General features: G+C 39.9%; 1 protein-coding gene across 5 annotated transcripts in view; it reads left to right on the top strand.

Moving 5' to 3' along the window:
• The window catches only part of AGBL1 (AGBL carboxypeptidase 1), an 805162-nt gene that overhangs the window by 474693 nt on the left and 311996 nt on the right, over nucleotides 1–18473 (top strand). For all 5 annotated transcript variants that reach the window (XM_059912528.1, XM_059912527.1, XM_059912526.1 and 2 more), the window contains 2 exons: nucleotides 8477–8608; nucleotides 13042–13218. In XM_059912528.1, the coding sequence (XP_059768511.1) occupies nucleotides 8477–8608; nucleotides 13042–13218 (309 nt within the window). The remainder of the gene's footprint in view (nucleotides 1–8476; nucleotides 8609–13041; nucleotides 13219–18473) is intronic.

Below are 18473 nucleotides of genomic sequence, written 5' to 3'. Positions count from 1 at the left end.
GGGTCAGTGTTCATACCCCATTCCCTAGGTTTATCCAGACAATTTGGAAATCTGCCATGGGTCAAAAAGACTAGTCTAGATCCCACCTTCTGGTGAAGACAGGCTTCCCGATAAGCTATCTACCCTAATTGACATTGTCACACAAAGTGGGTAGGTTAATGCTTCTACCTTGAGAGCTTTAGTACCTGCAACTGAGTGAGATAGATGGCAGAGGCCTCACCCAGGCTGATAGGTTGCAGGCACTGTGTCCAAAGGTGGCGGCCACACTGCTGCTTCACTCCCTTCAATGTCTAAAGCTGGAGAAAAAGAGCAGTTTTAACTGCTGGGGAGCCTGCCAAGGCCTCACTGCACAAGTACCCTCTTGGGGTGTTAAGCTCCCTGCTCACGGAGGGACAGTTGGCCAGAGGCAGCGAGTAGAAATCAGCTTAGGCAAGACCTCAGGGTAAGCCTGGTCATTCACTCTTAATTTTGCTAACTGACAGCCTCGTTATACTGCACTTTATCATTGATAAATCCAATGTTTTATAATAGTTTGTTCTGGAAAAATCTTTGGAGCCAGACCAATCAGAAGTTTGAGATAAAACACATGGGTTTTCAATGGGAGGCCATGTGCAAATCACTTAACTTCCTTTAACCTTAGTAAAAGTTGAGCCTCATATGTACATGTGAATGATAGCCTCCTTTCAGGAATTTTATACTGATTAAACATGTATGTAAAACCTTAGCAGTGTGACTGGCACGTATCAAGCATTTAAACAAACAGCAGGGATTAAAATTATTATTACTTCCCAGGAGGGTGCTACATACAAAACAAAGCCTCGGACTAGACTGCATGATTTTGCATTAATGTACATGTGCTCTTTCAATGTAACTGAAATATTTTGGAAGGAAGGCCATTATATTATAATACATAACACTGGAATGGCAGAAAGCCTCCTCCAGCATTTTATAACATGTAATAAAGGGTCCCACTGTGAGAAATCTCATAACCGGTTGGTTACTGACCGTTAGTTCTGCTGAGTGAAATGTAAAAAATTTCACCCCAAATTAGACATTGGAGGGGGACAAAACTGATTTGTAAGTAAAGGCTGCTTTTCTAAGGCCATGTTGGAACTTAGGCCCACAGCGACGCAATTTAAGTGAAAGTCTCTCACTTTAGGAAAGGGAAAGCAGCATCAAATCTTCTTTCAGGTAGTTATGGGGATAAGTGCTGCACACGCCCTCTGTGGTTAGCCTCAGCCATGACTGATGTTGCTGATAACTCAGATGAAACACTTGCTAAGAAGAGAACATGACTGTCAGTAAAAGGACTGGGGAATGTGGTCTTGCAAACAGGGTTCTTGGATAATTGAACATGCCACCAGTAGCATTTCCCTCATAGAAAGGTTTACTCTACTCAATAGCTTGGGCTGAATGTTGCCTGCAAAATATTGTGCACAGGCTGGCATCTCCAGGGCTTTAGTGAGACTTGGTTGGTTTAATTGGAAGCATTGCTGTTTTGGGTTTCCATCACATTCCCCAGAATTAGCCTCCTTTGAGCTCCAGCCTTGCCTTCATTTTCTTGTGGCGATGGAATAAATAATGCAGAGGTCTTGCTGCCGGGAAGCAGGAACAAGACCCAGATGTCAGGAATGGAAAACACAGCAGCTTAAAGCTGGCAAAGCAGAGCAGTAAACAATCAGGGATAGGTGAGCCGCGGGAGCGGGCGAATGGCTAGGGGAGGTGTGTTTGAGATGGGGGTGGGTAACCTCTTGAACAAGGTGCCCAATTAGCTTACAGAGGAACCAGGATGGGACCAAAGAATGGAGGGGAAAGATGGTGAAGGCATGTGAGTAGCATAGTAATGTGGCCCTGAACGTTCTGTTTGCTGAGCAAGAAATGATGGAACTCATGTTTGCGTGAATTAAATTAACCTTGTAATTTAACTCAGACAGTAATTCACTGGGAAAGGCACTAGGGAGATGCATGAGAGCCTGATTTCACAATCGTAATCCAATCCACAGTATATGCCTTGCTGATGAAGAAAGTGAGACACAGGGGAATCAGTTTAGCTCAGGGTGAACAAGTTCAAAACTAACCACTCCAGCTCAAACAAAACAAAACTTAACTGAACAAATCTCTTCCCATGTTCCTTGCCTTGGGGAAAAGCGCATCATATTGTCTATTCACTTAATCCGGAAATCTAGGTATTATTCCTAACCTCTTCCTCACTGAGCCCCTAAATCCATTTAGTCTCCAATTCCTATAGATTTTACTTCCTTACTCTCTCACCAAAAGTCCTTTCTCTCCATACTTACATTTGCTGACTTAAACTAGGCCCTTATCGTCTCTCTTGCCTGGTCTCAGTCCTTGCAATCCATTCTTAACACTCCTGTTCTGGTGAACTGATCATGCTGGTCCTCTTGGCTCCAATACTTTGATGGTTCCTTCACTACTTTCGGGAAAATGTGCAGACATCCTGGAATGGTATGCACGTGCATTAATGATGTGACCACCGTCCAATTCTGCCTACACCTAAGGTCCACTCTCCTTCACTCTGTAGTCTTATTCTGAATTATTGCAATTCTTCACACCCATAGTCCTTTCTTCCTCATTTTCCATTTGCTTGGACAGCCCTCACTCAGCAGGACTCACCTTAGGCATCACCCCCTAGAGAACCCCAGGACCACCACATCATACACCTTCAGGGGTGCCACTCCTTAGAGCGCAGTGTGAATGATGCCCCATGAGTTGTGCAGCGTGTCCTTATCTGGGTTCCCAGAGAACCCTGTGTGTCTCTCTCCTCTCACTGCAACATGACCACCTATTCACTGGTGGGATCGTCCCAACAAAACAGCTCCTGGAAGAGGCAACATAGACCTGAAAAGTATTTTAAAACATGGAGTCTGGATGAGAGCAAACTCAGGTTCAATTACTTGCTCACATACTTAATAGCAGTGCAAACTTAAGCAAGCCTAGGCAAGTTACTTATTTATTTTTTTTGCTATTAAGTTTTCTCAGCTGCAAAACGGGGGATAATTATAGCACCTACTTCATCATGAGATAATCTATATTAAGTGTTTAGCACAGTATCTGAAGCATCGTTAAGTCTTCAATAAATTAACTACTGTTGTTCTTGTCATTGTTATCGAGGGCAGTACTGCCTTATATTAAAATTTTAATTTCTCCTGCCACACCACAGGCACCCAGAGAATATTTGTTGACTCAGCTGATGAATAAGCAAGATAGGGCCATTGATTAACCCATGGGCGTTAGAGTGCCATGACTGGGCACACTTCCTATTACAGAATTTTACCGAAAGGAAGTAGACAAGTGTAAAGTCATCCATAGGACAGAAAAAGCTTCCTCAACTGAAATACCTTGATAATTTGTCTTGTAATTGCCCCCTGCAATTTAGAGGAACACATGTTTCATATAACTAACAGGCATTTATTTTTATGGATGTCATTTGAGCAACAAGTAGAACAATACCTCCTTTATTCTGAATTTTCAGAGGCCACTAGAACTCCTAGGGCTCATTCCCACAGGTGGGGATGTCTATAACTTGTTGTTTATCTCAGCTTTCAGAATCTGTTAAGAGTCAGAAAACAATCAAATCTTTTTTTCCAGTTGCATTTGGCAGCTAAGGAGCACCTGTCACCACGTAGGCCTATAGCTTCTGGCTTTATTTAGGAATCTGTTGCTAAGACACAGTCTTAATTTGTTTGCACACTTTTCATAAGAATGTGGCTGTTTATTCACAGAGAGAAACTGAGGCATGAGCGATAAAGGTTGGTGGAAAATTCATGATGGTAGAGGATTAAACCTCAAACAGTGATTTGATTGGTTCCTTTAGAGGCTTTCAATGCATGGTCCCGGGCCCAGGGGCATTAGCATCACCTGGGATTGTTAGAAATGCACATTCCTGGACCTCACCCAGACTTGCTTGCATCACAGAATTGCTGCGGAGTGGCCCACAGTCTGTGATTTAACAAGTCCTCCAGGTTATTCTGATGCTTGATAACATGTCAGATCCACTGCTCTAGGCTCTAGACCCATACAGTGGGTTTCAACCCTGGCTGCACATTTAGAATCACCTGGAAAACTTTAAAAAATCCCATCACCCTGGTGTCACTGCAGATCAATTAAATCAAAATCTCTGGAGGTGGGCTCTAGGGGTTGATATTTTTAAAATCTCAGGAGATTCTAATGCACAGACAGGATGGAGAAGCACTGGCCTAGGGTATATTTTTGTTGCACATAACAGAAACCTGCTAAAGTAACCCAAGGTGGAAATTTTGAAGGAAAAAATTTGAATAAGTTCTAACCAGAACTGGAAAGCACCAAAACCCCAGACACTTCTTCTGTCCATCTCGCATTTTTCTCCTTCTGTGGCCACATTTTCTGTTTTCTGCTTTTCTCTGCACATTTAATTATCTCACCCTTTACAAAACAACATCTTCTTCTCATTCACTGTTTCTGCTCTGCTTTTTCAATATTTGTCTTGTCATTGGACCAACTGCCTCCTCCCAACTCTGTATGACATTTTGGCTTGAACACCCACAGCTCTAGATTCTAGAGAGATTTATTTTCTCATAAGATTTTTAACTTGAAACTATGAACTAAGGATTCCCCCCACCGAAAAAAATCTTTTTTTTTTTTTTTTTGAAGAGAAAAAAAATACTTAAAAATACTTTTCTGCTAACAGGAAATTTGCAATGTAATTTAAAAATCTCCCCACCCACCCAATAAAATAGTAGCATTCTATTATTGACAATTAAGAGAGAGGGGGAGGAAAAGAAGGTAAATTTATGGAGAACAGTTTCAATTCCTTTAGCTCTTAGAACTTTCATCTCACAGATGTTTGTCTGGCAACCACCTTGATTCCAGAAATTAGTCTTGACATCGCTGAATTCTTCCCTGCTTACATAGCCTAAGCAACACAACTATCAGTTCTAACCAGCTATTCAAGAGTTTTCATCTTCTCCCATTATGACCGGGCAGACCACCTACCTATTTACCCTTTTTAATTTTTCTTACACATATGTGTTTATTTATGGCTCCATGCATGTACCTTGCATGCCCCAGGACATTCCTGCTGTCAGTGGCTTCCTATTCAATCAATGAACTATAGGACTTCATCAGTTACCAGAAAGTAGCCTCAGCCATCATCTCATCTAACTTCTCAACCAACAACATCATTGACAGCAATTTATTTGGCTTTTGCTGAAGTGTTTCCAGAGAACGGAAACTTAAAAGTGTGACACAGCATTGCAAGACAGTTATAATCATCGAAAGTTATTTCTTGCTGCTAATAAATATTCAACAACTGAATTTAATATGGAGCTGGAATCTACGTCCATGGTACATATTCTCCTTCCTTTTGTCTTCCTCTGCTCTTTGAAATGATAGCAAATATATTTATTCATGTTTCAAATGGGAAAATTTGTAAATTTGGAGGGCTGCTATCAAAACCCCACTGAGCCTTCTTTTTTTCTAGGATAAGCATCTCCAGTATCTTTAGGCGATCTGTGTTTATAAACATTCCCATTTCCTTGGCCTTCAGATTCCTCTCTACTGAGGTACCCTAGCTTGTTTTAAAAGGCCACACTCAGAATTAAAAAACACTATATGAGATATAAATTGACCAGTATGAGGTGCATTGGACTGATGGTTCTCCTTATGTATGACCACTTTACTTCTCCAGAAACAATTTATGATTAGTTTTGACATCCATGGCTACTGAGTCATTCTAAGCAAACTGTCATCTAAAACCTCCAAATCTCTCATTCAAAACCTACTTCTTAGCTAAATGTCACTTTTACTTTTGCCACTGTTAGAATCTAATTGTAGGAGCTGCGTACTCCAATTTAAGTTTGTCTATTTCCAAGAATTCTGCTCTTTTTGGCCCTTGTAATTTCTGCTCTTACTTGTTTACTCTGCTATCAGTTGTCCTCAATTCTGTATCATTAGCAAATTTGACAAACACCTTCAGTTACCTACCCTGTGTGCTTAACTAACTACATAAAGACTACATTTCTACAGACTAAGGAACAAATGTGAGGAAATACCAGGACTTCTATCTCTTTGAAACACTCAAATGTGTATGTATCATATATTAATTTTAAGTACACAGATCACACCTCTACAGCTTGATAAATTCTCATGAAATGAACACACCATGTAACCATCAACCAAATCGAGAGACAGAACGCCACGGGCAACCCAGACATCAGACCATAATGTAATGTCCCCCTTCCCCCAAACATAGACATTATCCCAATTTCTATCACTGCATTAGTTTTGCCTGTTTTTGAATGTCATATCAAGGAAATCATATGGATGTACTCTTCTGTATCTAGCTTGTTCTTTCATTCTTAATGCTGGACAGTATCCTGTTGAATGATTATACTACAATTTATTAATCAATTCTACTGTTTACAGATTTAGGCTACTAAAAATAGTGTTGCTGTGTATATTCTTGATATCTTCTGGTGCCCAGTATATGCATTTCTGTTGGGCAGGTTCTAGAATATGTGTATATGCAGCTTTAGAAGACGCTCCAAAATTGTTCTCTACAGTAGTGGTATAGATATAGTCCCACAAGCTGGGTTCAAGAGTTTCACTTGCTCCATATCCCAGCCAACGTTTGGTGTTGTCTTTTCATGATGTTAGGAGTCCTGATAACCCATTAGATGCAGGGGCATCTCACTGTGGTGTTTAAGTTATATTTCCTTGATATTGACGAGGTTGAGTACATTTTCATTTGCTTAATAGCCATTTGGAACTTCTCTTTTGCGAAATATCGATTCAAGTTTTTTGCCCATTTAAAAATTGAGTTGCTTCTTTTTTTCTTATTGATGTATGTATACATTCTCTCTATGAATCATTTGTTGGATATATGTACTGCACATCTGTTAACTCTTTGGTTTGCCTTTTTACATTCTTCCTGGTGTCTTTGGATCAAAAGAAATTCTTAAATGAAATACACCTAGTTTTTAAATATTTTCATTTATTTTTAGTTCTTTTTTTAAAGAGTTTTTTTTTAATTAATTTATTTTTCTTTGGCTGCATTGGGCCTTCGTTGCTGCGCACAGGCTTTCTCTAGTTGTGGCGAGTGGGAGCTACTCTTTGTTGCAGTGCACGGGCTTCTTACTGCGGTGGCTTCTCTTGTTGTGGAGCACGGGCTCTAGGTGCGCAGGCTTCAGTAGTTGCGGCACGTGGGCTCAGTAGTTGTGGCGCATGGACTTAGTTGCTTCGCGCCATGCGGGATCTTCCCGGACCAGGGATCAAACCCATTTCCCCTGCATTGGCAGGTGGATTCTTAACCACTGCACCACCAGGGAAGTCCCAAGATTGTGTATTATTTTTTAATCCTTTATGTCTATTGAATTTTATCAAACTTTTTATGCATCTATTATGATTATCATATTAGTTCTTTCTTTAGTCTGTAAATGGAGTGAATCACATTGAATTATTTTTGATGTTGAAACAACCCAACTTTGCATTCCTGATTTTAACTAAATATTATGATGCATACTTGTTTCATTTTTATGAAACAATTTTAGAAAAGTTCCAAAAATAGCACAGAGTACCCATATATACTTCATCCAGTTTGCCCTAATGCTAATGTTTTGCATAATTATGGTACAATTATCAAAGCTGAAAAATAATATTAGAGCAATAGTATAAATGATACTACAGACTTCATGTGGATTTTACTAGCTTTTCCACCAATTTTTTTTATTTGTTTCAGAATCTAATCCATGATCCCCATTGTATTTAGATTTCATGTTTTCTTAGTTTCTCCTCTATGAGAGTCCCTCAGACATTCTTTGTCTTTCATGACCATGATGATTTTAAAAATATTGGTCATATTTTTACTTTTCTTCAATATGAATTTTGTCAATGTGTCTGTTACTGGTGATGTTTACCTTGATCACTTGGTTAAGGGTGATGTCTGCTGGGTTTCTCCATTGTAAAGTTACTATTTTTCCTTTTGCAATTAACAACATCTTGGTGGAGATATTCTGACACTATGCAAATAATACTTTTTCTCCACAAATCTTTCTCACTAATTTTGGCATCCATCAGTGGATCTTACCAGCAACAATTATTACAATGGCGTTCTAATGGTGATTTTCTATTTACTTCATTTCTCCTGTATTTATTAATTGGAGTCTGTCTGTACGGAAGAACTATTAAAGCCTATTTCTTATTTCTTCTTCCAGTTTTGGCCCTGTGTCGTCCCCTGTCACAAGCAAACTTGTCAGAAGAGCTACATGTGACTCATATTTCCTTTTATCCTGTTCAACCCTAAGCACCTTCCAATCTACCTTCCTTCCTGATAATTCTACCAACAGAACTCTTGCTAAAGTCACCAGTGGTCCTCGTGTGCCTGGTTCTGCTAAGTAAACAGTATCTACCTAAGAAAGTTGACATTTTAAACATGTAAGAAACCAATAGATTTAGTTTCTCCTTTGTTTGGCCATTGTAGGTCTTCTGTGATTTCCATGGTCACTCTCAAAAAAGGAATGTGTTCCTTTACGGTTGTAGCATCAAAGAGACTTTGTGGCAGGCAGGGTCCACGGTGGGCACATCCAATCTCTTGGAAGATGTCAGCTACAGGGTAAGTCATTATGGTGGATGACACCAGATATTTTGTGTCCATATGCTTGCCTTTGAGACATGCCTCAACCATTATTTTCCTAAATAGGCATTTTGATTATCTTAACTATAGGATTATAGTACAAGCAGGTTGAAGGCATGTGTAACCTCTCCACGTTTTTGATGAATAATGGCTTCTTGCCTGGTTACTCTGAATTTTTTTTTTTTTTTCTATATGATATGATACAGTGCATAGGACATGAGAATTGGAGACAGGAAACCTCATCTTAATACCTAACTTTATAATTATTAACTGTGTGACCATGAGCCATTAACACTCCCTCTCTGAACCCCCATTCTTCACCTGTAAAACGAGGATAGTGAAAATACCGCCCCTGTTAGATATTATATTTATGGAAGGAGCAAAATGATGCTGAATTGGAAAGGATCTTAAATAAATATGAAGGGATGAAAAAAATTTAAGACATTACACCATCCACATTCCTCTGCTTGAGCATACTATAAAAAGTAGAACAGTGACCCGCTGAACCTAATTCGATTTTTTCTGGGTTCCAGTAGTTGGAGCTCAACTATCCCCACACTGAACCCAAGAGGAGATTAAGGAGAGGTAAGGAAGGAAGGACTTCTTCCTGTCAGGATAAAGTAAACAGGCTGTTGCTTACTGGATATTGGGAAGAGGTAGAAGAGGCCAAGTTATCCAACCACAAAATAAAAACTGGCCTGTGTTTCAAATTTATATAGGAAAAGGAGAAAAATTTTTGTGTTGGAAAAACCTAGTTCTCCTCCTGTGTCTTTCTCTTTTACTTTTACACAGAACACTTCATTTATGACACTTCTGGGGACCAAATATTTGGATTTTTCCCTCCTCCAAGCACTTCTGTGACACCAGCTGGATATCTTACAATTTAACTCAGTTCTGACACTATCTACCTGGAGATAACACCAGATCCCTCAGGTTAAGGGCTCAGTCCCAGGAGACATGCCCCCATTTCAGATGCCAACTGCGAGTAGTAGGTTCTCAGGTTACCCACAACTTCTGTCTGACTTGGCTACAAGTCAGAGGTGCCCATGATCTCCTCCCCGTTGGGTTCGATTATTTGCTGGAACAGCTCACGGTACTCAAGGGAACACTTCCTTACATTTACCAATTTATTAAACGATGTGATAAAGGATACAGATGAACAGCCAGATAAAGATATATGTAGATATGGAAGGGTCCAGAGCTTCTGTACCTGTGGAGTTGGGGGTAGGGTGCATTACTACTCAGTGTATGGATGTGTTCACCAACCAGCAAGCTCCCTGAGCCCCATACTATTTGGATCTTATGGAAGCTTCCTCACATGGGCATGATCATTTATCAACTCCATTTCCAGCCCCTCTCTCTTTCCTAGAGAAGTGATGATATGCCCTGATCCAGGAATCACTCAGGAGCCCACCCAGAGTCGCGTTATTAGAACGAAAGATTCTCCTACCAGTCTTATCACATAGGAATTTGTAAATGTTTTAGGAATCTCATGTCAGAACTGGGGGTGAAGAACCAGTATATATTTCTTACTACAAATCATGATATCACAGTTACGATGTACCAACCTCTTCTAAGTCCCTTATTATTCTGGATACATGAATTTACTGTGTGTGAAATACCTTCATTTACAGGGTTAGTGAGTAATAAAAGAGGTAAAAATCCACCAAACTACTCTTTCACCTGGAATTACTTCCCCTGTGTCCTGAATTTTTTTTCACCCTCTTCATTCATGTCTATTAGAAGCATGACTGCTACTGATCAGTAGAGTTCCCCCAAGGCTATTAAAGCAGAACCAACAGCTTATCCTCAATGTCCTATTTACACTAAGGCTCAGCTAGAGTACTGGTGATAAACCTCAAGAAGCTTAACTGCTTTATCTTACTTAGGAAACTAGTTTAATAAATTAAAACATTCATCTGGGCAGGTCATGCTGACCTATATAAAATTATCTCTTATGAGTGGTATATCTTAAACTAAAAGAATCTGTACTATCCAATCTTAAATATAGAGTCACCATGAGTTTTAGCTCTCTTTTTCCAAAAGAAAGTTAACAATATTCATAGATAATAATAAAGCTTACCCCAAAGACTTGTGATGATTAAATGAATTAATGCATGCAAAATACATAGTAAGCATTCAGTGAAAAGATATCTATTATAATCTTAATGTTTGGGAAACTGAAATTAAGTTTAAGGTACAGAGCAAGTGTCAGGGGAAGAGTTGAATGTCCCAAGCCTTCTTGCCCCACCCAAACTGGGCAACCCCAGGAAACATTGAAGCAGGTCTCCAGTGGATCAATTCATATGTAGAGTTCATCAATTTCCTATTCATTTACAAAACAGAACGTAACAAACAAACAACCTCCAGTTATCACAGCTATCATCATCTTCATTGCTCACTCTGACATAGATCTATTTGTGTGAAATCAAAAGGGAAATGCAATGAGGACTTTACTGTAAATGAGATAGTTTGGAGCCCATTATTTAATGAATGGATAAATTGCCACTATGGAGGTGTAAGACGGTACTGCCACTGCACTTTGTAAATCTCACATCCTCCAGGCTCCAGTGAAGGGATCATAGCTCATAGAGCTCTCCAAGATGCATGCCATTAATTTGAGTATGTGGTTATTTGGAGAGGGGCCATACTAGCTAAGAAAACAAGATTCACCTAAGTAAGAAAGCAAAGATCATTTAAATGATGTCAGATTAAGTTTTCGCAACAAGGTAAAACATTGATAAATTATAATTACATTCATGTATTCTTGATCATATTATATATATATATATAGCAACTAAATATATATATATATACTTATATATATATATATTCTATTTATGTCTGTTTAAGCAGTCCTCTAAAGGCCTGGACTAACAGATTCCATTTATTTCAGTGAATAGTTATGAAGTACCCTCTAAAAGCAGCATAGATTCATGTGCAGAGATTTTCCTGTGAACAAGACACAAACTTCTAGGCTGCAGAGGAGATAGAAAATAAACAACAAATTACATACACAATAATTTAACTGTAATTGTGATGAGTATTCTGAAGGAGAAAAATGGGGTGAGGAATCGCAGGGAGAGAGGGACAAGAGTGGATAGATAAAATCAATTAGGAGGCAATTGGAGAAACTCTGAGAATAACATTAGCATTTCATTTCCCTTAAAATTATGATGCTTTAGGTCTGGAGGCTATGTAAGAACTTAGAGATCATAGTAGGTTATGTTAATAATTACATTAATATATATTTATATCATATATCATATAATAATTATATTCATCCTTATATTAATATAGTTAATGGTTATGTTAAACATGACAATAAGAGCCAGAGATACAATATTAAAAGATTTGCTCTTTGTTCTAGAAATGAACAAAACTGCATTTCCTTAACAATAATTCCTTAATTTATGTTCTCATCAATTTGTTCTGCTTCTGCATCTTGTCACTATAATTTGTCCAAAGACCCAATGCTATACTGTTTCTTATCTAATGTATATAATTTTCTATTATGCTCTAGTTTTTGGAGATTCTGTCAACACTGAAGTGAGAGAACCCTTCTTGTTCATGTCACAAAAGTTCTGAGCTAAGTGTAGTATTTCAGCTGTCCCAAAGACTTGGTGTACTTTCAACTCTGAGATATCATCTTTGGGGGATGGAAAGGTCCAATGACTAGAAGTCCCCTCTCTGTCAATCGGAGAGTGGCAAGGGTCTACTGATGCCTTCTAAATGGAAATTAAGTGATCTCACATAAAGCTTTTCTACCCTAGGAAAAGATGGTATATATGAATCCAGAGAGTATGGATTTTTAGAAGTTTTATAATTGGTCCAGCTTCAGATTTATGGATCAGAGAATGAGACTGAAATGTTCATTTTGGCAGTTCCAGTCTCTCAGGAAACAAGTGAACGTTATATGGGCTCCTGCTCAAGAATCATCAATGGCCCGTATGTCTGAGATAAGGGAAGTTCAGCTAGAAAACAGTGAGGCTGGATGGAGCTATTCTCTAAATTTCAGTTCCCTGTGAAGTCTGTGGCTTTCCATGAGACTCAACTCAGCAATGTATGAGGCTGAATGTATGTTGCAACCTTGGTCCACCGTGATGCAGGAAGATGGGGTTGAAAGATCATACTCTTTGGAGTTGGCCATATTGGCATTTGGATCCCATTCCAGTCACTTTGTAGTTGGACTTGAACTATTTCTTTCTAACTTTTCTAAGCCTCAGTTTCCTCATCTTTCAAATTATTAAAAAAATTGGTGTCCATTACTCAGGATAGATAGAAGATTTATAGTTGCACATATTAAGTGTTTAATGTATTGAGATGCTTAATACATACTGAGAAGTTGTTTTTTATGATGCATAGCCCCAATCACCGGCAACTCATCATAATTTGATTTTTTTTAATTGTAGACTCTTCCCAAAATCCTTGATAAACTAGCACCAGCATTCACCTTAAGCAGCTGCAGCTTCCTCGTGGAGAAATCCCGAGCCTCCACAGCACGAGTAGTGGTGTGGAGAGAGATGGGGGTGTCCAGAAGCTACACCATGGAGAGCAGCTACTGTGGCTGCAACCAGGGCCCCTATCAGGTATGTGAGGCTGCGGAATATCTATGCTTTCTGTCTGGCAGCAGTACACTGTGATGCGGAGCTATCACACACCTCTTGTTCCTGCTCTCTAGCCTGAAAGAGGAAGACGTCTCCAGGTAGAGTCTGACCCAGCTCCCTGATCTTGCTGAAGAACTAGTTCAATGATTGTCTTCCCTGGCAGCACAATCTGTGTTGATCCTGGAAGCAATTTGTGCATGCCTGCTGATTTGGTTTCTCAATCATCTGCCCTTGCCAGCAAGTGGCAGGGGAGCCTCCCTCAGACAGGCACCCCCAGCTTTTATGGAACCTCTGCCTGGCCCTGTTTTATGCATGAGAACATTTTCTTTCCTTTTGCAACAACTGGGACCAGTGCCCTATGCATCATAAAAAAGACATAGGTCAGCATGTAGATATTGTCAAGACGTACGTGGATTGTGTTTCTCTGTCTTCTGTGCTTATCTAAATTAGCGGCTCTCTGTTATCCTGCTATCACCAGCGCAAACAGAAGCGTGTGCATGACATGGGTCTCCCCAAGATGAGTGGGGCTAGGACTCAAGTTCTAACATTGAGGGAAATGGCTCATATAAATCGTATTCTTTCTACCACTATATTAGCTGTATGAGTAGCTGGATGCTCTTACAGCGGGCTGTTCTAGCTGCTCGTCCCACTCCCCCACTAGAGGAGCATAAATAAGGGACATTGTGACAGTGCCAGGGTAATAGACTCTTTTAAGTTCATTAGGCAAGCTGAAAGACTACTCGTTGGTGACTTCTATTCAACCTCAAGAATACCTGGACCTCACCAGCCTTAAAGCTCATTGTGTTGGCTTTGATACTTTCCTGGAACTGCTAGGAAATGCTTGGCATCTCCATAATCTGGTGCTTGTGGAAATCTGTTAACTATCAAAGGCAGTCCAGGGAGTGACAGGTGATGAACATTCTCTAACTTCCCACCTGGTCAAAGAGATTTTTCAACACAGGGTTACTGAACCACCCATTTTGACCTATTAATTCTGTTAAATAGCCAGTTAGTTTGTCTACACAGTGGCTTGAAAGAATTGTTTTTATTACTGAATTAATAAACTATTAGACTGAATTAATCCTTATTTATCCACATTAATCCAATGCAGAATAAGAAGAGTGAGCTTGTTGGAGAGACATGGGATTGGGCATCCAAAGACCTCACTCTTCCACTTACCAAGCATGCTGCAAACTGCTTACCTCTATTGAACCTATACATTTCATATATCAAACGCAGATATTAATAAGGATTCGTCTCCTTCCTACTAGACAAAATTTTTGTAAAGGCCAAAAGTAAATACATATACAAATATAATTGGAGGTTATATCATCAGGAATCTGTTCATTCTCTTGACATTCAAAACCCATAGGACTGGAAAAAAAATAAGCCTGGAATATTGTGACTCTAAGACCTTATGGGTATAGACTTGTGCCTCCCTAGCTGTATGCTTCTTGAAGACAACTCCACACATCCCTCACAGATTTATTGGATTTGTGACTTTCATTGACTTTGTTTCTCCAAGCACCAATTCAGGCTAACAGCTTCTAGTCACATAAGTATCAATGCCATTCACAGTAAATCAACCAGACACTCCAAGGCCCTTGAAGCTGTTGTTTGAAAACTAAATGACTCATAGGTTCAGGCCCTCACCAACTCTTTGTCTTCCATGCAACATACATACTGGCTGTTGGAAATGACAGTGAAAGAGGCCTGTCCAGTGGGACAGCTTTCAGATATGGGCTTAGCATTTGCCCTGGGAAATTTTCCACATGGCCTTTGCATGGGGTCTCTATAAGGAAGAATGGAGAAGGAACTGACTAGAGAAAAGCCCTAACAGTGCCAGGTCTGGTTTTGTTTTAAAAATCCTATTCTCTATATGAAACACCTCTCTGAATGGATAGGTTTTCCCCTTCCCTTTGTTTTTCTGTCCTTACAAACATTGTCGAGTAACTGAGCAGAATTGCAGACAGTGACCAAGAGGATGGTGAGTAATTTTATATATGGGGGGGTGGAGGGGCACCCTGGGGAAATGAAACCAGCCCAGAGTTGGGTGTTTTGGTGATTTTTGTTTGAGGTATATATTGAAGTCTATGAGCTATAAAGCAGTATAGAAATTTCCATCCTGAACATACTGCAAATGATTTTTGTACATTGAGAAGCTGAGTCCCAGTTGGGTCCCGAGGTTATTATTCTAAGGTCATCTTTCCATTTTTTGTTTAGCATTACCATTTATACAAAAGATGGAAGATACTTAAGTATACCCACGAGAGACATTCCTTCCTGCCTTCATAAGAATATAAACATTTTTGCAGTTTCTCTGGTTAACGCAGCTTTAACGTAGTTCCAATCATTTCTCCCAGCACACTAAGTACCTGATCTGTTAGTACTGAAATGAAATATCATTTCTTACAGTGACATTTATGTTGGAACTGCATTAAAGAATATAAGCTATCACCTTCAAATAATAATTATTAATATGACATTTTCCCTTCTGTTTTCCAGTCTATAGTTGGCTAATTTAAAAAAAAAAAAAAAACTTCTCCAGGTTTTGTTGTTTGGGGGATATAGTCTCTACTGCTAAGTTATATGCTTTGATCCATAATTTGTATTTAATGTGGAAGTCCCATCCACTGAGAGATTTACTTTCCGTATTAGGGACTGGCCCAAAGCTGTGGAGGCTGTTGAAGGGAAAAGCCAAAATGGAATGATGTGTCCTTTGTGGGCTCATTTTTTAGAGTCATTTTTCAGACTCTATGTGGACAGATGTGTACTTCACACTGAGTTGAGTGTTTGCGACCTGGAGTCACATGCATGGTGTGTTTGCACATGCGAAGCCATGTGACTGGGTCCCGTGGGCTGCTTGTGGCTTAGGAGGATGATGTAAAAGCTCCCACCCAAGCAGGCTGTTGACATGCTCCTTGACAGTGCTGCTGACTCATGGGATGGCAAAGAGGGTCTTAGAGGAAGGACAGAAGATGGGTGACTCAGCGGAGGTTTGAAGAGTGACTCAGCTGGGTGTTAATATTCCCTACCTGCAACTGCTTGCCTTGTATTGTGGACCCTCAAGCAATCCATCCACCACCAACAGAAGGATCTTTCAGTAACCCAAACCTATTCAAGTCAAGTACTGCCCATAACCCTCATTATGTCTAGAGAAAATCCAACTCCTCATCATGACGTGTAAGGCCTTTGACAATCTCCTCATTCATTTTTTTTATACTCATTGCCTTCTTTAGTATAGAATAGGTGTTATGTATCTGTGTTGACTGACCAATGACTAAATGGATAAGTGAGCAAATGAATGGTGATTTCCGGGTAGGGTCAGATGATTTTCCTCTGTCCATGGATAATTAGAAAAAGCAGAAGAAATCACCATGGTCCAAATATGACTAGAAGCCATTCTAAAATGGAGACTTTTAAGAGTTGCTGTAATTGGTGGAAATGGAAAATGCATAGGTGAGAGAGGGAAATGAGTAAGAATGCAACTGTGAGACCTCTTAGGCCTGTCACTATATACATGATTTGAGAGCATCTAATGGATTCTTTCCCAGAGTAAGGTGATTCTAGTCCTGGTGTGGAATTTCTCATGGCCACGTTCTAATAACAGGTGATGATTAGAAAAGAAGACATCCACTGTGCATGTGAGAGATGCTGGGATGTACCTCCTAGATCCCCCTGAAGAGGTGCTCATTTCCCCAGTGGCTCACAGCTGTGTCCATCACCAGAAATTACTTGTAGCTGGCAGAAACTGCCTTGACCAAAGCCATGGCTCCTCTGTGTGAGCCTGCATCCAATGGCTGGTCTATGTGGGGTTACAATGGCCTGGCCTCCTAGCCCTAGTTGGGAAAACTCCAAAGGGGGTGCCATTCCAGCTCCAGAACTCTCTGTAGGGTCGGTGGGGACCTCTGTTGCAATTGCACTGAGGTTCAACCTCCTCCTCTGCCCAATTCTGCTTTCCTCACCACTCATAGGTGTTGTTATGGTGAGAGCTCCCCAAAAATCCTTCTGCAAAACAAATCATAACAGTATTTCACAAAGGCTTAACTTAGAAAGTATAAATGTTGGAACTAAGCACTTGAGCTATTGAAGATGGTTTGATAGGGACAAATTCATAGAAGAAATTTAATCATCTCAACTTGGCTTTCAAGCCTCCCGGTGCCATCTCATTCACATTCTGCTCCCCTTAGCTGTTTTGGGAACACGGCCCACGCAGAATGAGAGACTGCAGCTAGGTACAGGGCCTCCTGCACTGGTGCTCTACTGCTATTGTGGGCCAGAAGAGAGATTGAGGGTATTAGTTTCCCACGGCTACCATACAAATTACCACAAATTAGGTGGCTTAAAATTATTCTGTAATGGTTCTAGAGGCTAGAAGTCCAACATTTAGGTCTTGGTATCACCACATACTCTCTAAAGGCTCTAGGGGAGAATCTGGTCCAGGGCTTTCTCTTAGCTTCTGATGTGTCCTGGCTTGTAGATGCATCACTCCAATCTCTTCCCTTTGTCATCACATGGCCATCTCCACTTGTCTGCCTCTGTCTCTGTGTCTTCTCCCTCTTCTTATAAGGACACCAGTCATATTGCATTTGGGACCCACCCTATTCCAGTATGACCTCATCTTAACTAATTACATCTCCAACAATCCTATTTCCGAATAAGGTCAAATTATGAAGTTCTTGGAAGGACACTAATTTTGGGGAGACCTATTCAACCTAGTACACTGGTCCAGGCAAGAAAGTACAGAATATTTAGATCCAAGAACCAAAAAGAGGTTTTTATTTCTGTCTCCATATTTCTGTGCTGTGAATCCCCAAACAAATAATAACTACTCTTGTTTTCTCTCTACCTCATGATCAAGAAATTAAGAAGTTTAGATTCTCTTGGAACATTTTGGAACACAAATTAGAGAGTCATGCCGTAATTAATGAATGCTGATTAGTGCTGCTTGAGTATTATAACATGCAGTGCCCTTAAATAAGCAATAATAACAAACACGTCTATGGTATTTACTGTGTGTTAAGCCTTTTGCAGCTATAAACTTACTCCATTTTTTGCTACCACAGGACAAAACACTGCAAAGTTGTTTTTATCATCATCATCATCCTTATTTTACAAATTGGGATACTTAGGCAGAGAGGATAAATAACTTACTCAATGTCACACGGTTAGTAAATTTTAGAACCAGGGTTTGAATACAGGCACATCTGACCCCTCACGCCCCTGCTATCTGCCTA

This window comes from Balaenoptera ricei, chromosome 2, assembly GCF_028023285.1.
Source record: "Balaenoptera ricei isolate mBalRic1 chromosome 2, mBalRic1.hap2, whole genome shotgun sequence".
NCBI lineage: Eukaryota > Metazoa > Chordata > Mammalia > Artiodactyla > Balaenopteridae > Balaenoptera > Balaenoptera ricei.
This window is presented reverse-complemented; position numbering and strand designations above follow the sequence as displayed.